General features: G+C 39.8%; 1 protein-coding gene across 9 annotated transcripts in view; it reads left to right on the forward strand.

The window, feature by feature from the left end:
* The window catches only part of LOC121856261, a 105397-nt gene extending 103356 nt beyond the window's left edge, over positions 1–2041 (forward strand). For all 9 annotated transcript variants that reach the window (XM_042351663.1, XM_042351664.1, XM_042351665.1 and 6 more), the window contains one exon: positions 31–2041. In XM_042351663.1, coding sequence (XP_042207597.1) covers positions 31–34 — 4 coding nt within the window. In that variant the 3' untranslated portion in view covers positions 35–2041. The remainder of the gene's footprint in view (positions 1–30) is intronic.
* Positions 2042–20889: the final 18848 nt, after the last annotated feature.

Consider the following 20889-nt stretch of genomic DNA (forward strand, 5'->3'; position numbering starts at 1 on the left):
GAAACTAATTTTTTCACTGTCATGTCACAGGTGAAGTAGTTTGTTCGTGACTGGAGACGGCCTGGGTGACAAGAATTTCAAGCAGGACCTTCAAGGAAACATTGGATGGAGTGGAGAAGACAAGACCGGATGTTCTCATTTTCTGCACTGTGTAGGCCTCAACGGGAGGCTAGGAACTGGAGGATGTTCCACACCGGCTTCAACTTTCAGAGGAGTGGAGGTCGCGTGACCTGGAACAACAGAAAATATAATGTGAGGCGGACAAAAGAGTTCCACACATGTGGCCGAGCATGTGTCATGGACGAATACAGAGAAGTGTTGTTTAGTGAGGCAGAGTTTGGGTTCATCCGGACTGTCTTGAGATGACAGAGTAAGTGTTTGGACTGTGAAGGAGTGTTTGGTGCTTATAAAAAGATATTAGTGAGAAAAAACTATAACCGATTTACTAGGAAGTGTGCTTATTATTATTATCATCACTACTACGATGTCTTGTTGCTGAAATACAAAACAGGAAATCATTGAATTTTTATTTTTTTTATAACATTTGTGCACTTTTTGCATCAGCAATGTGAAGTTATATAGACATTTGCACGCTTACCGCTTCTAATGTGAGTGAACTAAGAGACATAGACCCGGGTGTTCTGACTTAGTTTTTATAACATATAACAAATGCGTGATTCACAGTGCTATAAGTAGGATTTATATGTGTGACTGTTACCAGTTTTTACATTGTGTGTACATGACTGTGTTGTAAAGTTGTATAATTTTTCAAAGTATCTTTTATATGTTTCTTAGTGAACTTATTTTTATTATTATTTACCATTGTCTCTCTTCCCTCATCTTAATTTACCTTTTTTTTTTCTTTTTTTTTTTTAGATTATATATGTTTCTTGTGTACTGTTTTCACAATATATAATTTTTCAGCATGAGAACAACAGTTACTGTTGTCTGATGGTTATGTTTTAAACTTTACTGAAATTTAGAATCTTTATCAGAGAATTTCTAATACAGTACAGTACTGCCGTGCCCTTCTACACCGACTTTCCCTCTGGCTTCTCACCGAACTTGCATTACAGTACAGTACCTTCATAATAATTATCATGTACTATTTATGTATGACAGGTTTTTATATTTTTGTGATGTGATTTTTTTTTTATACCAAATGACCCGAGATGATTTGTTGTGACAAACATAGAATGAGAGGAATGACCCAGAACATGTTGAGAGCAAGTCCCAGTGTTATGATGTGTGAGGTTTGAAAGCTGTGTACTATTGGAAAAGAACATGGCCTGGGTTATGGGTATTTTGTGGTGAGAATCAGAAAATATGTGACCCTTAAAGTGATGTATTACAAATGAGGCATTTTTTTTTTTACCAAGATGGAGGAAACCCGTGGCACAGAACGTCTGTCATAAAGAGGATGATATATTAGTTTTAACCAATGCCTTGTTTATCCTGGACCAGTGAACCAAAAACTTGAATCTTCCACCATCTTGGGTACTTGAACACTCATGTTTAGAACTTTGAAATATCCTCGAGTCAAGTTATTGGTGTTCAACTGCTCGAAAAACCTATGGGGATATGTGTATACTGTACTGTACTGTACTGTGCTTGGATCAGTTTGCCAAGGAGACTTGTGACCTCCAGTTAGTCAGTCAGTCCTGAGATAAACAAAGCATTGGCTGAATATCTATGTAACAGTCTAGGCCTTTGTTCTCAATATATTTCAGTACAGATATATTCCACTACCAAAGTCCACACAACCCTTTATTATACAGTATATAGTTTATGTATATTTTTTTCCGGGACCATTGATTTCTCTTCTCCATTTTTTATAGACATGTCCACCTCAGGAATTTATGAGTAAGTAACAGCATTGTTCAAGTGTAACATTATTATTACTGTATTATTTTTCTCCCCAAACTTACATCATTTCAAAAGGGCGACCGTCAGAGAGGGACGGTGGTCAGGGTGTCGGCACAGAGGCCAGTCGATGCCACGAGTCATTCATCTAGTTGTGTAATTATATGTTGTATATGAAGCCTTACTTCTTTAATTATCCCATCCTATACTGTACTGTATGTCAATGTGATGATAAAAAAAATAAGATCACAATGAACCATAAAAGGTAGAGCTGTAAGATAACAATGAACAATAAGATAAGAACAAAGAGATACAAATAACAATGAATAATAAGATAACAGGAAGAACAGTTGGAAAACAAAGACAATGAACACAACAAGAACAATATATAAGAACATATATAACAAAGATTGTTTGAAAAAGACGAAAATTTAGTTTAAAAAGGAAGAACAATTAAATAAGTGACCAGTCAAATAACGAGGAAAACAATGAAATAAAAACAGTAAGGAAAAACAAATAACAGAAAGAGCATCCAGATAACAGGAACAGTTAGATAACAGAAAGAACAGTTAGATAACAGAAAACTACAATTTCCTAACCCCCACCTCTAATCTTCCTTCACCCCTCCCCCATAAAAAATGGTCTTGGGGGGGGAGGGGGAGGCCGTGACCCCCGCCACCAAAGTCTTGGAGGGGGGGGGGACCCCCTCCCCTCTATAAATAAAAAAAAATTCTTGTCCCCCCCCAACAAAAAAAAAAAACTGAACATAACCAAACCCCCAGGGTGCTTCAGGTTCAATAAGCTGTGAAAGGGGAGGGCAAATCCTTAGATGATTCAGACACGTTAGTGTTACGAACCTTTTGCGCATCCGAATCCAATTCATTCACGCATGTAAGAGGGACTGGGCAGTTGATGCTCGAGCACCGATCAGAGAGGTCGACCACAGTGTAAACATTAGTCTCGTCTTGGGAGGTGTGTGTGGAGTCGTTCGTCACTCCATCAATCTATATAATACCTGTATCGTCACTGCATCGTCTTTGTGTTTTCACCTGCGTCACCATTCTACAGGGATGGAGCTACAGGTAAGTGAACTTTTTGGGGGGTATAATTTTGTAACCTATGTCTATTATGTACCGTGTGTATACGTACAAATTGTAATTTGATGTATGGTGGTGTAAGTAGGGTGGGTTTAGGTGGAGCAGGTGTGGTGTAGGTGTTGGGGGTGTGGTGTAGGTGCTGGGGGTGTGGTGTAGGTGTTGGGGATGTGGAGCAGGTGTGGTGTAGTGTAGGTGTGGTGTAGTGTAGGTGTGGTGTAGTGTAGGTGTGATGTAGTGCAGATGGCGTAGTGTAGGTGTGGGTATTATTTTAGTTACATGTGCGGAGAGGGTGGGGTAGGTAGTTTGGTGGTTAGGTCAGGCCATTTGCGAGGGAAACGTCATCGAAGAAAAGTGTCTTAAAATTGTCTAAACTACTGATTCAAATTGCTAAGATTCCCGGATGAACGAAACTAAAACTTCTACGGCGGGATGGGTGTGGGTGGGTGTAGACGGAATGGTGTCGTGAGGTGGGATGGTGTGGTGTCGTAAGGTGGGATGGTGTGGTGTCGTAAGGTGGGATGGATGGTGTCGTGGTGGGATGGTGTGGTGTCGAGGGTGGGATGATGTGGTGTCGTAAGGTCGTGGGTGGTGATGGTGTGGTGTGAGGTGGGATGGTGTGGTGTCGTGATGTGGGAAGGTGTGGTGTCGTGAGGTGGGATGGTGTGGTGTGGTGTCGTGAGATGGTGTGGGTGAGTGCAGGTGGGATGGTGTGGTGTGGTGTGAGGTGGGATGGTGTGGTGTCATGAGGTGGTGTGGGTGAGTGCAGGTGTTCTAAATTTTTTTGTTTTTTAATTTAGCCTCGGATTGCAGCTAGTTTATTGTGCATCCTATACTCAAACTGCGAGCGGTAAAGTAAAAAGCATCACAGAACAAAGTTTACTTAACTACTAGGTGCAAAATGTGGACATAGTTTAATATATTGTTGTATGTCAGCTGACTTGCCATCTGATATATTTTGCTGTGACATTATATACAGTGTGTGCTTGGATCTATCCCTATATATGGTTCTAATTTTTCACGGTATAAGACGTGAGTGTGGCCATAAGTCTGGCCGCACACTTAACATTTAGTCTTCTTCACATCTGGTTGAGGGACATGCTGCCAGAGGTACTTATATCCTAACCTTAGTCTAGCGGTTACAACATCTAGTGATCTTATTACTTGCTCCGTATACATGTTTCACTTGATACATCTCATCATGGTAAACGATGGATTGACTAGTGCCTGTTGGCACTTGTCTACTGGTTTCAAATAATCAACACGTTCTTACGTGATTACAGTTTTTAAGGTTCTGTTTGACAGTTCCAGAGTATATTCAACAGTGTCTTTGTTGGACGCGAGTTTAGCTAAGACATCAACTGTTATCATGTTGACTGATGCCTATGTGAGAGGGGATCTGACAACCCCGTCAACAAGACACATGATTGTGTCTGGCTACAGAGACAAGCGGGTGTCAATCTGAGTTGAGGATATCAAGAGCCAGTAGTGAGGATAAGGTGTCAGTGTTGATGAGACTGTCAGTGGCAGTGTCAACAAGTGTAGTGTAATGTGATGAACTTTTCTTTAATTCTGCAGCGAACAGCACCTAGTTTATTGTGCACCCCATACTCATCCTGTGAGCGGTATCGCAAAAAGAATGACAGAGCAAAGGTCATACAGGGCGTGTATCAGACCCCAGTGGGCAGGATATTATGGTGTTCACTGTTAAGAGTATTTTCAGTACATAGTTTGTTTAAATCGGTACATAGGAGTTGACTTAGCTACTACAGTAGATGCAAAATGTGGATACAGCTTTAGTATATAAGGTATACAGTATATCAAGTATCTCGCCACCAGAGATAAAATACGTATATCCTAACATTAGTCTAGCGGTTTGGTGTAATGGTGTAGCGTGGTGTGGTGGATAAGCAGAGCAGGGGTTGGTGTGGGCGGAGCAGGGGTGGTGTGGGCGGAGCAAGGGTGGTGTGGGCGGAGCAGGGGTGGTGTGGGCGGAGCAGGTGTGGTGTGGTGGTGTGGGCGGAGCAGGTGTAGGTAGATGACATCACAAACATGCAGGTGGCCGTTTTGTATGTGGGTGTGTGTGTGTTAACAGACCCCAGTTTTAACAGACAAAACCCGAAATAATACTGATACAATTATTAATATTATTTCGTCTTCTGAATTCGTTACGGTTACTACGATTAAAAAAAATTATGAAAAATACAGAAAAAAATATTCGTTTTCCTGTACTATGTTCTGTATTCTTATTTGGCTACAAAATGGGAGAAATTACATAAAATACACAACTCATTCACATACACTGCTCTGTACCCGTTCAATATGGTAACAGAATATACTAAAATACATTACCTTTTCATCCATTCGTATTCTGTATTCGGCAAAATACAGAACTTACTTTTCGAGGAGCTGTAACCTCACCCTGTTTGGCTTACCTTTAACTCCTGTAAGTCAATTTCTACCTGTTGCTGTACTTCATCCTGTAATTGTACCTTAACCTAGACCTGTAACTGCACCCTGGACTCTACCTCTACTTGTACCTGTGTGTATGGGGGGAGGAGGGAAGACAGATAGTAAGGGAAAGGGGGCATTGACCTGGTCAAGGGGGGTAGGAGGGGAGGGAAGGGAAGAAAGGGGGTAGGGGAAACAGGAGGAGGAGTAAGGGGAGGAGAAGGAGAAGGTATGACCCCCTCTCCCTCAACAGGAAGTTATAAGTGCTATCACCTCACCCATCTCCTCCCACCCCAGCCCCACCCCAGCCCCCCCAGCATCCACCAGCATCCACATCCTGTAAGTCTCTCTCTCTCTTTTCCTTTCTACCCCCCTTCTCTCTCTTTGTTTCTCTATTCCTCTCTCTATCTACCCCTGTCTTTTCCTTTCTACCCCCCTTTCTCTCTGTTTCTCTATCCCCCCCTCTCTCTCTCTCTCTCCCCCACACACATCACATAATTACCAGTAAATGATATACAGTACTGTAGATGATACAGTTATGTGGCCAGAAAGATACAGAGGTTACAGTTAAAGGTAGAGAAACACGAGATTATAGGCTATCACTTAATTTACGATACAAAGATGGTTTCTCAAAGGTTCCTAAGTTAAATTTTTCCTCCTAACTGGTGATGTGAGAATGTATCTAGCTGCCTCAACTTATACATCAACAAGACCAAACTTTCTTTTAACTAATACAAATTAATACATTTTTCAAGACATCAACACTAATAGGATACATAAATACACTGAAGAGATGAAATGTTTAGGTACATTAATGTTAAAGCAATGCAAGTACAGTAGTGAAGGCTAAGGATGGTGGCCATATCTCTCCCACCACCTGCTCTGGGACACAAAATTGTATCCACTTTTTTTGCACATAGTAGCCAAGTCAATTCCCATGTATCGAACCAAACACACAATGTGCTCGAATACCTCTCACGCAGAGGTGAATAACAAATTGGCTGGCTAGATATATTGCCTTACACTCCTGTTCTCACGCAGTTGTGAATAAGTCACCTTCTATGTACAGAACTATACAAAGAATTCATTTAAAATACTCTGTAACATTCAATGCCACAATATCCTGACCACTGGGGACTGTTATGCACACCCTTTGTGACCTCTAATACGTAATGCTTTGGCGCAACAGCTCATGGGATAAGTATGGGGTGCACAAGAAACTAGCTTCTGTGTATTGCCACGTTCAATTCAAATTCAGCTCTGGGACGAAGGATTTTCACACCCCTACCGAGGATGAGTGGGACAGGTAGATATATAGTTACAGGTAGGTACAGAATAAACTCAGGTATTGGTACATGAAAATTACAGCTATGAGCACAAGTTCTAGTACAGGTAGATGCATCTCCAGGTACAGTTAACTCCAGGTACAGTTAACTCCAGGTACAGTTACAGATACCTTTATGGATACAGGTACAATTCTCTGGTTAGTTTAACATAGAAGCGGAAAAGACTTACCTTTTCTTCACCAATCAGATCTTGTCTTGTCCAAACAGATGCTCCCTTCTTCATTAATCTGTCTAAATCTGTTCACCAATCAGATTTTAGTTTTCTTCACCAATCAAATTGTTTTCTTCTCTGCCAATCACCAATCAGCTTATCTTCCTGCCCCCCTTTTTTGACACACCCCTACATCCTTGTGTAAGGTGAAGCGCAGAAGCGTTTACAGCGCCCAACAGGGAAGCATGCTGAGTTCATGCCTTGACGATGACATCTGAGGAGAGGTGAAGAGGTCAGGTAGAGGTCAACATCTTTAAGGGAGATGAGGGAGGGAAGAGGGAGGAGGAGGAAGAGATGAGGGTGAGGAGGAGCAGGAAGACGAGGGGGAGATGAGGGCGAGGAGGAGCAGGAAGACGAGGGGGAGATGAGGGCGAGGAAGAGGAGGAGGGCGAGGAGGAAGAGGAAGAAGGTAAGAGTGTCACTTCTAACCCCCAAACTTCTCCTCTCCCCAACCTCCCTTCTGCCCTATCCTCCCTCAACCCCCCCCCCTCTCCCATCCCCACCAGCACGTGCTAAAAAACCCTACCCCTCACTACGGGACAGGGGTAGGAGGAATCACCAGAGTGGGACAGGGGTAGGAGGGGTTTAATTCCGGTCGCGTCCTTTGTCCATAGTGAGACGCGTGACCTCTGACCTCTTGGGTAGCGGCTCCCTGACCCTCGGGGCACTATGGGATGTGGGGGAAGGGAGGAGGGGGACAAGGGATGGGGGGGAAGGGAGGAGGGAGAAGAGGGATGGAAGTAAAATGAGATATGGGTCGATTTTTGGAAATTACTACTAATAAGAAAACCATTGAAAATAATTACAAAGGCTGTCAAATACTGAGGTGACAGACACACACACACACACACACAGACGATACTTTACAGGGGGTTAAAACATTCCCACAATGAACGATAACATTCTGAAAAATTGATCAACACTCTCGGTGCAGTCTTGAACCGCTTTTACGCTACGGTAATTTTCACTTCCCGAGACGATCGTTACTTTATCGACCAAAACAATGGCTGGACTTGTGTAAATGAGTAACGTGACTTAACCTAATCTAACCCAACTTATCCTAAACTAACTTGTGTAAATGAGTAACGTAACCAAATCTAACCTGACTTAACCAAGAGAAAGAGGGGCCCAGTCGTAAGGAGAGCCAATCTTAGGGGCCCAGTCATAAGGAGAACCTATCATAGGGGCCCAGTCGTAGTGGGGAGCCAATCTTAGGGGCCCAGTCGTAAGGAGTACCTATCTTAGGGGCCCAGTCGTAAGGGGAGCCAATCTTAGGGGCCCAGGCGTAAGGGGAGCCAATCTTAGGGGCCCAGGCGTAAGGAGAACCAATCTTAAGGGCCTAGTCGTAAGGGGAGCCAATCTTATGGGCCCTTAATGCTTCAAATTATGTTGTGATTTATTAAGAGTGGAGTCTATTGCAACACAAAGAACGGTTGTTATAGGTCCCAATGGTAATAAATATTCCTTGAGAATTAAGAATGTACTGTCTGTCTGTCTGTCTGTCTGTCTATCTGTCCCGTCACTCCGCCTTTGTATGTCTGTCTGTCTATCTACCTGTTTCTGTCCACACCTCTCTCTCTCTCTCTCTCGCTAAGATAACACACAAAACTAACATCCATACTGAAATTCTTATCATCATATCAGCTCTTTTAACCAGGTAAGCCTTGGTCCCACCCCTCACCTGTCTCTATGTCATCCAGGTTGTTATCTTTGTCATCTAATACCAGGTTATCTTGCTGACATCTTATCTACACACGTTCCCTTGCTGTCTTGCCATCTTAGTACAGTATTTCTACATTTTCTGCATGGCGCCAAACCTGGAAACAAAACTACAGACTACATAACACGAAATATAACACACTATAGATAACATAATAACAATTATTAGATAAATAGCGAGGTCATAAAGATTAGGTTAAGTAGGGTGAGGTTAGATTAGGCTATGGAGTTCAATTCGCGTTAAATTGTTTGATTATGTTAAATTAGAATTAGGGTAAATCGAGTTAGGTTACGCTATATGTAGTTAATTTGTGGGTTTTTTTTTTAGATTACACACTCCCAATTTACTCTTGGGAAAAAAAATTCAATTCCATCACACACAATTTTAGTCAATTTTCTCATGTTATTTATTAGTATTTAATAAACGACAACTACTTTAATTTTGCACGACACAAGTCTCAATGGTGTGATGTGATTGGTGTCATCGAGCGAGCGTCCGTAAAAACCTTTCTTAGTCGATCCTCAGAATTTCGTAAGATGTAAAAAAAATATACTTCTCAATTTGACTTAAGATAAAATATAAAATAACTTACAGAATAAGTTCAAAATAATACTAACACTACCTAATTCCCGAATACCACTTAGGAGGGAAAAATTAACCACCAAGATTTTAATTCTAAGGCGAACGAATCTACGGTAGAAATTAATTTTGTTTTAATCTTAAGTAAAAAAAAACAATGAATTTATTTCGTATTGTCTTTTTTCTGTCTGTCGGTCTGTCTGTCTGTCTGTCTCTACTGAACACTACGAATTATTTTTAACAACTTTCAGATACGGATTCATTTAAATATTAACCCATACATATGTTATTTTGTTTTTAATGAAATGGAAGAGGGAGAGAGAGTGAATTGTACAACGAACTAGAGAATTAACTAAAAAAACAAACGGCATGACAGACAGACAGACATAAATAGATAAATATCACTACTCGTTGCTTTAATAATAACGGTACACAGTTATTACCCATTAGTCTTGATAAACAGACCCCGGATGTAGTTACGACGTTATGTAGCTTATCAACACAACTACTGAGGCCAGTGTAACGGCGAGTTTGACCTGAGAGAGAGAGAGAGAGAGAGAGAGACCCCCACATGGTCACTGCAGTCTTGGCTATCTAACACAGGTTCCTAAATAAAAAAAACTAAATAAAAGGTCTAATCCATCGTTGGGTCTGTTCTTATCTCGTGGGATCCGGTCTTGGGAGTCTTAAAGCGAGTAGAATGGATCGAAGGGAATAATCAAATGATCTATATATTTTCTTAACTAACTCACAGGCGGTTAAATAGTCAGCTAGATAGATATATAGATACAGATAGAATACAAATAAACTAACAACATAACAAAGACATTACCTCACCCCCAGAACCCAAACAAACAAGAACTCACTATATTGTACATAATTTATTCCACCAACTGAATCTAACAATATTAACAGTCATAGGTAGAATATGTGAAGATATTATTCTAAATAGGGGTTAAATATGCTGTTAATAATCGGTTGGGATATCTGATAAATCGTGATTGGGAGTGAGGAATTTTTAGCGGGGGCAGGAAACAATTTTAATACGGTCGCGGGACATCTGTAATATAGCCCAGTAGGCGTAATTCCTGGCCCTTTATCACCCATTATTGCGTATATTATTTCTTGATACGTTTGTTGTACAGGTGTATGTCTTAAGATGCCGATAGAGTTAAGTTAATAATAATGCGTGTATTAGGTGTGAGCCAGGGGAGGTTATCGTACCTCGGCATCAGGTGAGCCAGAACCTGTTTGTTGCCACCGAATGAATGAGAAAAGTGAAAATATCAGTCAGTTGTCGTACCAGTTTCACAATCTATCGTTCCTTTCTCACATCTCTATATGAACATCTTCCCTATTAAATAATAAACTTAAACTTTATATCCCAATAACCATAAATACTTCAAATACGAATATAAAATCCCTTAAATTTAACTGGAGGGGAGTATGGCAAGGAAGAGTAGATGAGTATTTTGATTTGCTTAAAATGGCGCCATCTGCACCCCTTCTTGGCGGATTTAACGACACACAGAGGTTGACCCCAAGCCCGCGGACTCTTCCACGACCGGTCAACTTAAGAAACGTTTACCGCTCTCTCGCTCCCTATCTCGCGGAGGAATACGTTTGTCTATCTATCTATCTCTCTCTACATATATATATAAACTATCAGTTTAATTTGGTGTCTTTTTATATATAATTCACGTAGCTAAGAAGATGGATTTCTCATCTTCATTTTACGCGGGAAATTACTTAAAATATTGGGGTAATTATTTGTTTAATTTATGCATTGAAAATGTAATTAAATGTAATCCTATTCTTGTGAAATAATTCGTTTTAAAATATTATACTACAAACAGTTGGTAAGATCAGTATCAACTTACAACGGATGTGAAGGAATTTGAGTATATTTTCCCTTGTCATATAATTAAACAAAACTATACCGAATATCATATAGTTTTCCCTTGTAACTTGTAATTTCCTATAATAAAGATTTCCCGAAAAATGAATAATACCTATAATATTAGCTATAATCTCTAATTTTCTATAATGGATAAAATATTCCGTTTCTCTACATCCGGTGAAAATTTCCTGCGTAAAAAAAAAAAAAAAATAAATTGCGGAAAGAAAAAATAATAAGTTTCTCTGGGGAAAAAAATACAGTACATTTCCTGTTATCTTATGTTCCCCTTTGTGTCAGATGTTATCTTTCCCGGTCATCATAACCCGCTATCATGCTACCACCTCCTCCAGCACAAGACAAAAGACACTCGTTTGACTCCTCCATCATTAATGGCGGGAAGAAAAACGTAAACACACCCAAGAGATTTTTTTCGCAGGAAGATGAAGCTCGCAACACACACACACACACACACACACACACACACACACACATCATTATTTTTATTCTTTGGAGTTGAAATATACGTAAAAATCTACTTTCAATTAAATTTTCTTTACAAAGTTAGACATTACCTTGAAAATTGCCTTCAACGTCCATACACCATTTATTCAGTTGATGGGAAGTTTAAGTAGACAATTTTGTATGTATAATAAAAACGTTACGGCATCATGAAACGTTTTTTTGGGTAAACAGTGAGGATGATTCAGACATAAACACGATGACGTCACGATAATTTGGGTGATAAAAACAAGAAGCACCTCGTACCCACCGCGTTTACCTTGTGCTAATTAATTTACCTGTATAAAGCGCAGTTGACATCCCCGGTCAATTTACAAACGACAATGACCTTAACCTTTGACACCTAACCTCAAAATACCACAAGTTTGAAGTCAATTCAATCAAAAGTACGTGAAAATAAATGCGTTGATATATTCTGGGTTACTCAAAATACTGAAACACACACACACACACTATGGGTGATTACAATACCCTCTAGCTACGACAATGACATAGTTAAATAGCATTACTTATCCCATTCTTTATGGTTGACGTAATTATAAATATATACTGCATATAAATTTGGTTTACATTTTACATACATACGTCCTACCTCCCCCCCACTCCTACAGCACTACTCCTCCCCCCCCCACCACTACTACCCCCCACCCCTCCCCTTCCACCACCACTACTACCCTCCCTCCCACTACTACCTCCACCCCCTCCCTTCACCAATCCGCTTGCAACAAAGAGACCGGCAAGAGCGGATGTTTGCTTCAGGTCGCTCCTATTAATCACCGCAGCTCGGTTTACTGTGTGTCTGTGTCGTGTGTGTGTATGTGTGTCTTTGTGTGTCTGTATGTGTCAGGTGTGTGTCTGTATGTGTCACCTGTGTGTCTGTATGTATCAGGTGTGTGTGTGTGTGTGTGTGTGTCAGAGATGCGTCCTACCACCTGCACATCTCTCTCTCACCATCTGCCAGACTCTTTCCCGATCTGTCAAGTCTCCCCCCACCACCTCCCTGACACACCCTTCCTTCCTCCCCCCACACATTCCCTTCCCCACCCCACCCCTCCCTCCCTCCATCTCATTTTCCATTCTTCTTCCTCTTTCTTCTCCAGGAGAGAGAGAGAGAGAGAGGAAATGACCGTCAAATCACTTTTAAGATAGCGGCCATCACTCCATAGTCCTGATTCTCAAAGGTACTTAAGATAAATTTTTCCTCCTAACTGGTGATGTAAGAACGTATCTAACTCACTTTAGTTACGTCATAAAGATTCTCAAAGGTACTTAAGATAAATTTTTCCTCCTAACTGGTGATGTGAGAACGAAGCAGCCTCACTCACTTAAGTTACTACAGTCTCGCCATATTTTACGCTCGTCAGGCAAGTTACTACAGCCTAACAGATCGTAAGAACCTTTGAGACTGAAGATCTGTCTTGGTCATTAGAGATAAAATAGTTAGTATTCATTGTGTTGCTGTCTTAATTAAACGACAGTCCGGATGTGTACAGGTTTGAGGAACAGATTCACACCTACTTAACCTAACTAACCTAGACCTATAGATTTACCTAACCTAAATTTACTTAACCTAACCCAAAATATATTACTCTAACGACAAAGGGGGTAGTTCAGAGCGGTAAAAGAAGGGGGTTTCTTACAAAGGGGGAGGGGGGGCAGTGTAGTAAAAGTGGTAAGACAAGTAAGGTTGGGGGTGGTTGACCTCTGAGTGGTACCGGGACGGAAATGAACCACACAAAGCACTACCACTATCACCACCACCACCACCACTACTTCCACTACCCTACCCTGTATTACCACACATACAAACGGATGAATAACGCACAAAGACATTCTGATTATTACAGTATCAGTCCGGCCAACTTATGGGAGATTACACACATTTTATAATTATTTTAAGCTTCCCGCATTACCTTCTCCACTACCCACCACCAGAAAATGGATAAATATCTCACTTTACAAACATCTGTACGACAAAGTTCGTTGGTAAAGTAACTGATGTATAATATTTTTAATTCTTGAGTTCCCGTATACATCACATTCTCCGCCACAACATTACCGAGTCAATATTCTAATCTTAAATTTGGTTATTATATTTGTACGATAACTTATGTACGGTAATAAAAATAAAATATATACGATAATTCATGTTTATAGGTCACCGTAGTCGTTGTTCTCCCTCGCCCTCCAATATGGGTTACGAGATGGTTAATATATTCAAGAATTTAGGTATAAAATTATAAAATACCCAACGTCAAAGTCGTGTTCGTTAATACAAGTACAAAATGTAGGATAATTATTATTTTTTATCGTGGGTAGTACGCGTCTCCTCCCTGGTTCCTCCTGCCCCGTCATCACTCCGGGCGGGGGGACACCAGGTGCAGTCCGGGGCGGTGTAGTAGTATTGTGGCCTCCATCAACTATGGTCCGCCTCGCCACATGATACAAGTCACATGAATGGTAAGTGTCGTGTGGTGAGAATAAGCCAGAGGGGACCTGAGACACCCTTAGATACAACCGTCACATGGCTGATGGCTGACGGGAAACATGTTTTATGTTTTTTGTCCACCTTTTTTGTGTGGGTACGATTCTCAGACTTGTGATTTGGGGGTCCGAGTGACAGACAGACAGACTTTTCTCTCAGAAATTCAGCGAAATTCACAATTAATTCTGACGGGTCATATATTTTACGTAATTCTCTTAGAAATTATGTAATAAAAATACACATCACAACAGACAACCGATAATTTACGTAGCCTCTTAACATAACACAATGACAAAAACCATTTACTGCCTTACCGAAGTCTTCAGCTATTTTAAATCTTCCAAATAATAATAATAATAATGAGACGTAAATAAAACTTACTAAGAATAGACCGGAATGATCTTCACGTATTTAATGTACTGTATATTCTGCCTTAGTCTAATTTTTAAGTCAATCGGTTTAGTTTATCTCAAGGAATCGTTCACGGACTGACAAACAAGCACGCGGTTGGTATCTACAGACTAGGCGGAGATAGGAAGAAACTGGTTCACAAATAGGGTGGTGGACGAGTGGAACAAGCTTAGCAACTTTGTAGTAAGTGCGGGAACTCTTGGAAAGTTTCAAAAGGAGGCTAGATAGATTCATGGATGATAGAGAGTGGTAGTAACTCTCGACAGGAGCTGCCATGCACAGGCCAACCGGCCTATTGCAGACTCCTTATTTTCTTATGTTCTTATGTTAACAAAGCACTGTATCCATTGAAGTGATATGCTAACTATTATCTGATTACTTAACACGTACTGGTTAACAATGGAAGTGTATATAATCAGGTGAATATAATGGATTCACCTGAAGATTAACCTCCCCAGCCTATTTCACCTGAAGAATTAACCTCCCTAACGCTACCTGGGGAGGGGTTAGATTAGGTTAGGTTAACTTGGTTTAACTTTGGTTTAATTTAAGTTAGATTAGCGTTGGGGTAGTTAATCTTAAGGTGAAGTAAGCTGGCGGGACTAATCTTGAGGTGATCCATACAGTTATTGTATAAGCTATAGAAATGGGAGTCGTTTTACACCTTAATCCAGGTCTAAATAGATTCATTACACCTTACATAACCTACACAGCATGGCAACCTAACCAAACACTATTGGTTAAGTTTTCTAGTCTATATCACTTGCCTGTTAGACCCGGGATGTGACTTATCCGGCTCTCTAGCGAAAATGAATTAAAGAACCGGATGTGATTCTTGTCGGCGTAGGAAGGTGGACCGTGAACACCATAACAAGAGAGATCAGCTGACACGTTTATCAGCTGAGCCACACCAACACGCAACATGATCCTCACCTCATGAATTATTTACCTCATTTACACTTACGATGAACTGACCCACGTAAAGTTACCTCCCCTAATGTTACGCCTCTTTATAATTGATGATGTGTGTGATCGTTTCGCAATAGATGTATAGGTTTTTATCATATAAAATGGGTCTTTATCGCCAAAGTAAGGAGTATGGGTGACTGAATTAATTACTGTTTATGCGTTTTAATGTTATGTTACGATGGAGCTTCAAGGGAAGAGTCTTACTAGCGTTAAGAGTTACACACACACACACAGAGTTAATCAGTTATCTCTCAACAGAATTTCCCTCTTAACACAATAACTCAGTGTGTTCTGCCTTCCTCCACAAAAAAACCACTCCCCAACATTTTATATTTTGTTGAACCTTTAATCGACACTCTCTATAAATGTCAGCCTGAGCATGACTTGCGTTTCTGTGATATAAAACCTTGAAGGGGAAACACCACTAACCCATTACACACAGGTTCAATAGCTCTCCCAATTATTAAAAACTGGTGCCATTAGATGTACACGGGGCCTGACACACACTCCTGAGCATTCTTACCTAAAATCACCCCCCTTGGTCGGTTCTCACAGCAATATGGTGATTAGGTTGTAACGTTTAGGGAGAGTTTGAGGGTGTGGTTTGACTTTGATACTATGGAGGGAGGAGGGTATAGGAATGGGGGGATATAGGAGGGAAGGAAGGAAGGAAGGAAGGGAGAGAAGGAGGAGAGAAGGGAGACGGGAAGGAAAGAGGAGAGCAAGAAGAGACGAAGGGAGGGAGGGAGAGAATACATGAAGGAAAGGGAGGGGGAGGAGGGCAAGAATGAAGAACAGAGAGGAAGGAAGGCAAAAGGGAACGGAGAGAAAGAAAGGATGGAAAAAATGATAAGAATGAAGGGAATAAAGAAGGGAGAGAGCGAAGAAAGGAGGCGAGGGGCGTTGGGTAGAAAGAAAACATTAATATACACCAAATTAACTTAAGTGGTCAATGAGATAACGAAAGGCAGCTGTGTAAGACTTCATTATACTAATTTCCTTCATTACAATGACTTGATCCCCTGAGTACAAGGTCATCGTCAACAAGAGGTCATTGTACTCAAGGGGTTGCCATCGTACTCAAGGGGTTAATTCATCGCCCTCGAGGGATTATATGATTGGTTACTTAAAACTCGTACTTAAATGTGATTGGTTAAGTGATACTCGAGTTTCGTGATGTTAAAGTGTGATTGGCTGAACTTTTTACATTTATTATTATTATTATTATTATTTACATTTCATTAAGTTAAATAACTCAACATTGGATAAAATTTATTGTTAATTTTGTCAAGTTAATGTAGTCTCTCAGTGTTAATCTTGTCTCCTAACTTGTGTTAAGTGAACGTATCTAGTTAAGGTAGAGTCATTATAATTATTTTTTTATTGTTATTTATCCGTATCATCATCAAACAGGTATATTCTCACATCATCACTTACGAAAACTTATGAACCGTACGAAGCTTTATGAAACGTGTCGCTGGGAGGTCACACAAATACACCCTCTGACCTAAGCTAACGGAGAACGCCATTGGTATTTGACCTTGAAAACCCACGGATATTTAGCTTCCTTTTTATACCAGCGGCTCGTAAAGTTGGTGGTCCGTCAGTTTTATTAGTTGAAAACCAGTTTGACAGGCTATAAGGGGTTAAGAGATGCACATTGTGGCCAGCGTGTTGTTGTGGTTTTTTTTTCACGTAACGTCTTCTAACGTTCGCCAGTGAAAGCGTTTGCTAAATACGTTTGTTTTTAGTCTATATATTTATTATAAGCGTAAACCATAAACCCAGAAATTTAAACAATATTATTTTTATTATTATTTTTTTAAATTTCGTGTATAAATGCTATGTAATTAGACATTAATTCATATATGGTTCAATTTTAAATATTATCGGGAGAGCCGATCGAATATTTCATTACCCAATGTTTTCTCAAAAGTACCATCGCAACACACAAACACACACACAGAAAAGCCACAAGAAAATGTCACTGACCTCGTTCCACCTATCACAATACAAGGCGAGAGTTAAGTAACTTCTCATTGGACTATTGTTGTGCCAATACCAATAAACCTCTTGTCACGACGCTAACTGTGACCCACAAAATAATACAAAAATAAAACTAAAAATGTCACCAACAACACCTAAATTCCTGCCGTCCGATTCTTAAAGATTCGTAAGTTAAATTTTCCTCGTGAATGAAGTTGTAAGAATGTACATAACTAAGTGACTTAAGACAAAACAATATCAAAATTACACTTGAGATTTTACCTTAACTGGACACGTTCACTTAACACCAGACAAGTTAACATACAGATTCTTAAGTAAACGTTATCTACTTAAGGTAAGTTGTGTTAATTATGCCCTCTAACTGGTTTTAAGTGAACGTAATCTAGCTAAGGTATCAACTTTTAATGTAATTTTTGTCTTAAAGTCAATCTATTAAATACATTCTAACCTCTTCAATTACGAGAAATATTTATCCTAAGAGATTCTAAGGTCTGTGTTCATACGTACTCGATCGTCCGCGGCCATGGTATTAAAAAAAAATGAATTAACAACTTTCCTCACTCCCCCGCGGGCAGTCTGGTTAATAGTCAACTTTCCACTCTTTAGTCTTACATTCTCTGGCCATTAGCCCTAAAAGATGACCAGTGTTGGGGGCAAAAAAACAAAAACAAAGGAAAAAAAAGATTACTCCCATCTTGTGTGACATCTACATTAGCCAGTTAAGATCGCCTGAAGATTAGACACCCGAGGTTATTGCACTTGATGGTAAAATATCCCAATGTTAATCTAGCTTTACTTCTAATCTAATTTAAACTGACCTAACCCCCAGATAGCGTTAGGGTGTTGAAATCATCAGGTGAATTAAGCTGGGTTGTCTAATGTTCAGGTGATCCCGTTAAACTAACAGAAAAAACAAGTTACATTAAAAATAACAGGTAATTTATATCTTGCCAACTGGGGTAAATTAATATCACAATTTCAGTAATATTTTCATAGATGACTAATACTGCATTATGTTGTCTCTGAGCTTCGTAAAATGCTGGAACAAAAATGAATTTTGCGTCTCAATTACATAAGAACATAAGAAAATAAGGAGTCTGCAATAGGCCGGTTGGTCTGTGCATGGCAGCTCCTGTTGAGAGTTACTACCACTCTCTCTCATCCGTGAATCTATCTAGCCTCCTTTTGAAACTTTCCAAGAGTTCCCGCACTTACTACAAGGTTGCTAAGCTTGTTCCACTCGTCCACCACCCTATTTGTGAACCAGTGTCTTCCTATCTCCCTCCTAAACCTAAACTTATCCAACTTGAATCCGTTGTTCCGAGTACTATCCTGCTCGGATATAATAAGAACTTTATTTATATCCCCTTTATTGATTCCTTTCACCCACTTAAATACTTCTATCATATCTCCTCGCACTCTTCGTCTTTCTAGGGAATGCAAGCTAAGTTTCTTTAACCTATCCTGATATGGAAGGTTTCTAAGTCCCGGAATCATTTTTGTCATTCTTCGCTGCACCGACTAGTGAATTTATATCCATTCTATAATAGGGGCACCAGAACTGAACCGCATAATCGAGGTTCCATGATAATCAAATTCGATATATTTCATCAACTGAGACGTGGTAGAAAGTTTAACTGTTGGAAGTAATAGTCTATAATATATAATATTACCCACAATGTCTGTAAAGAAACGAAATAAGTTGATTTATGAAGACCATCATGGGTAGACAAATGACACGAGACTACACACCATCAAATACCCTATGTTAATGTTAGCTGTTTTGGAGTACTAGAATACAATAAAAATAAGTATTATATTGTATACAAATAGTAAAGAAAATATTAATAAATAAATTTTCATCAAGTGGGAAGCGCCATATACCACGGGGTATTTCTGTAATCAAATACTTGTTGGTGATGGACAGCGAACACACCCTGACGGAAGCCTCGGAAGTGCCATACCACCACACGTTGATACTGTCAGTCACTGTCCTCAACCAACAATACCTGAGTCAGTGTTGCGTTAAGGGTCCCATCCTAATGAACCCAAACCTAACTAGATAACATAACTTAATGCAAACTCAACCTAACTTAACCTAACTTAACCTAGCGAACCCAAACGTACTTAACCTAACTAGATACCACAACTTAATCCAATCTAACTCAACCTAACCTAACTTCACCCAACCTAACTCAACATAACCAAACCTAAACTAGGCTTTAACCTAATCTAACCTAATAAGCAACTAGATTAATACACTGGCTTTGTAAATCCAACTAAACCAATAGGATTAAATACCTCACAAATACACTAACATCCTATGATATCCTTAACCCACACTAGGATTGGAGATTTGTAAGCTTAGATACCAATCCTGAGAACTAAGTTGTTACAGATTTAAACAATCCTGGTTAACGAGTCTGATTGCCAGTTCGTCAACCTGTGAACAGCGAATGGTTATGACGTCACATCTGCTAATAGTCTAACTCAGAAAAAAAAAACCCAATCAACTTGGCTGACGGACTCTCTCTAACCGCATATAAACACTAAAAAAAATACTAGAGAAGTTATTGATCAAGTTTGTTAATATTAGTACATTAAGTTTTATATATTACTCTGTCATATGATCACATCCAAGCGAAATAAGCTTGTTAATTGTACCATGGCGACGTGTCTTGTTACCACTAATTCATTATTAAATTCCTAAGTCAAGATGGTTTAGCCATTAATTGATTTTGTTTAATATAATCTTAAAATATATTATAAATTAAGCTTCTCTAAGAAATAACTTACAAATAAAACAGCAATTTGTCACCTATTCATCTGGAAGCATCAAGGGTTGAAGATGGCCAGCGCTTGCTTCATCCTGCTCCAAGAACAAATCCTGTCATAGGATGGCGAGGGTGTGGGCGTCATCCTCCCCAGCATCTGTTAGGATTATCCCCAGCGGCACGTCCGGGGGTGTAATGACACCCGCTTGGCGCTCCCCATCACCAGCAGAAGCGAAAATACTACGCCTAACAGATCGAATGACACTTCTTCAATGTAGCAGACAATATGGCGACCTATCCTGCAGTATGCACCGTGCAGGAGCGTGGGAGGCTGCTGACTTAAATGAAATATTTGTCGAGAAAAATCCTAATAATAACTTTTATTGATATTATATAAATAAACAATATATGATTTAATAAATGCGTAATATTTAGAATTTCATAAAGAATTTGTCTTAATTAATTTATTGATTCTTTAAATACTTGCAATGTCAAAACAAACTTACGAGTACAGTGTATCAGACCAACGTGCGATGTACAAAACTTTTTTTTCATTATAA

Source organism: Homarus americanus, unplaced genomic scaffold (assembly GCF_018991925.1).
Source record: "Homarus americanus isolate GMGI-L3 unplaced genomic scaffold, GMGI_Hamer_2.0 scaffold48016, whole genome shotgun sequence".
Classification (NCBI taxonomy): domain Eukaryota; kingdom Metazoa; phylum Arthropoda; class Malacostraca; order Decapoda; family Nephropidae; genus Homarus; species Homarus americanus.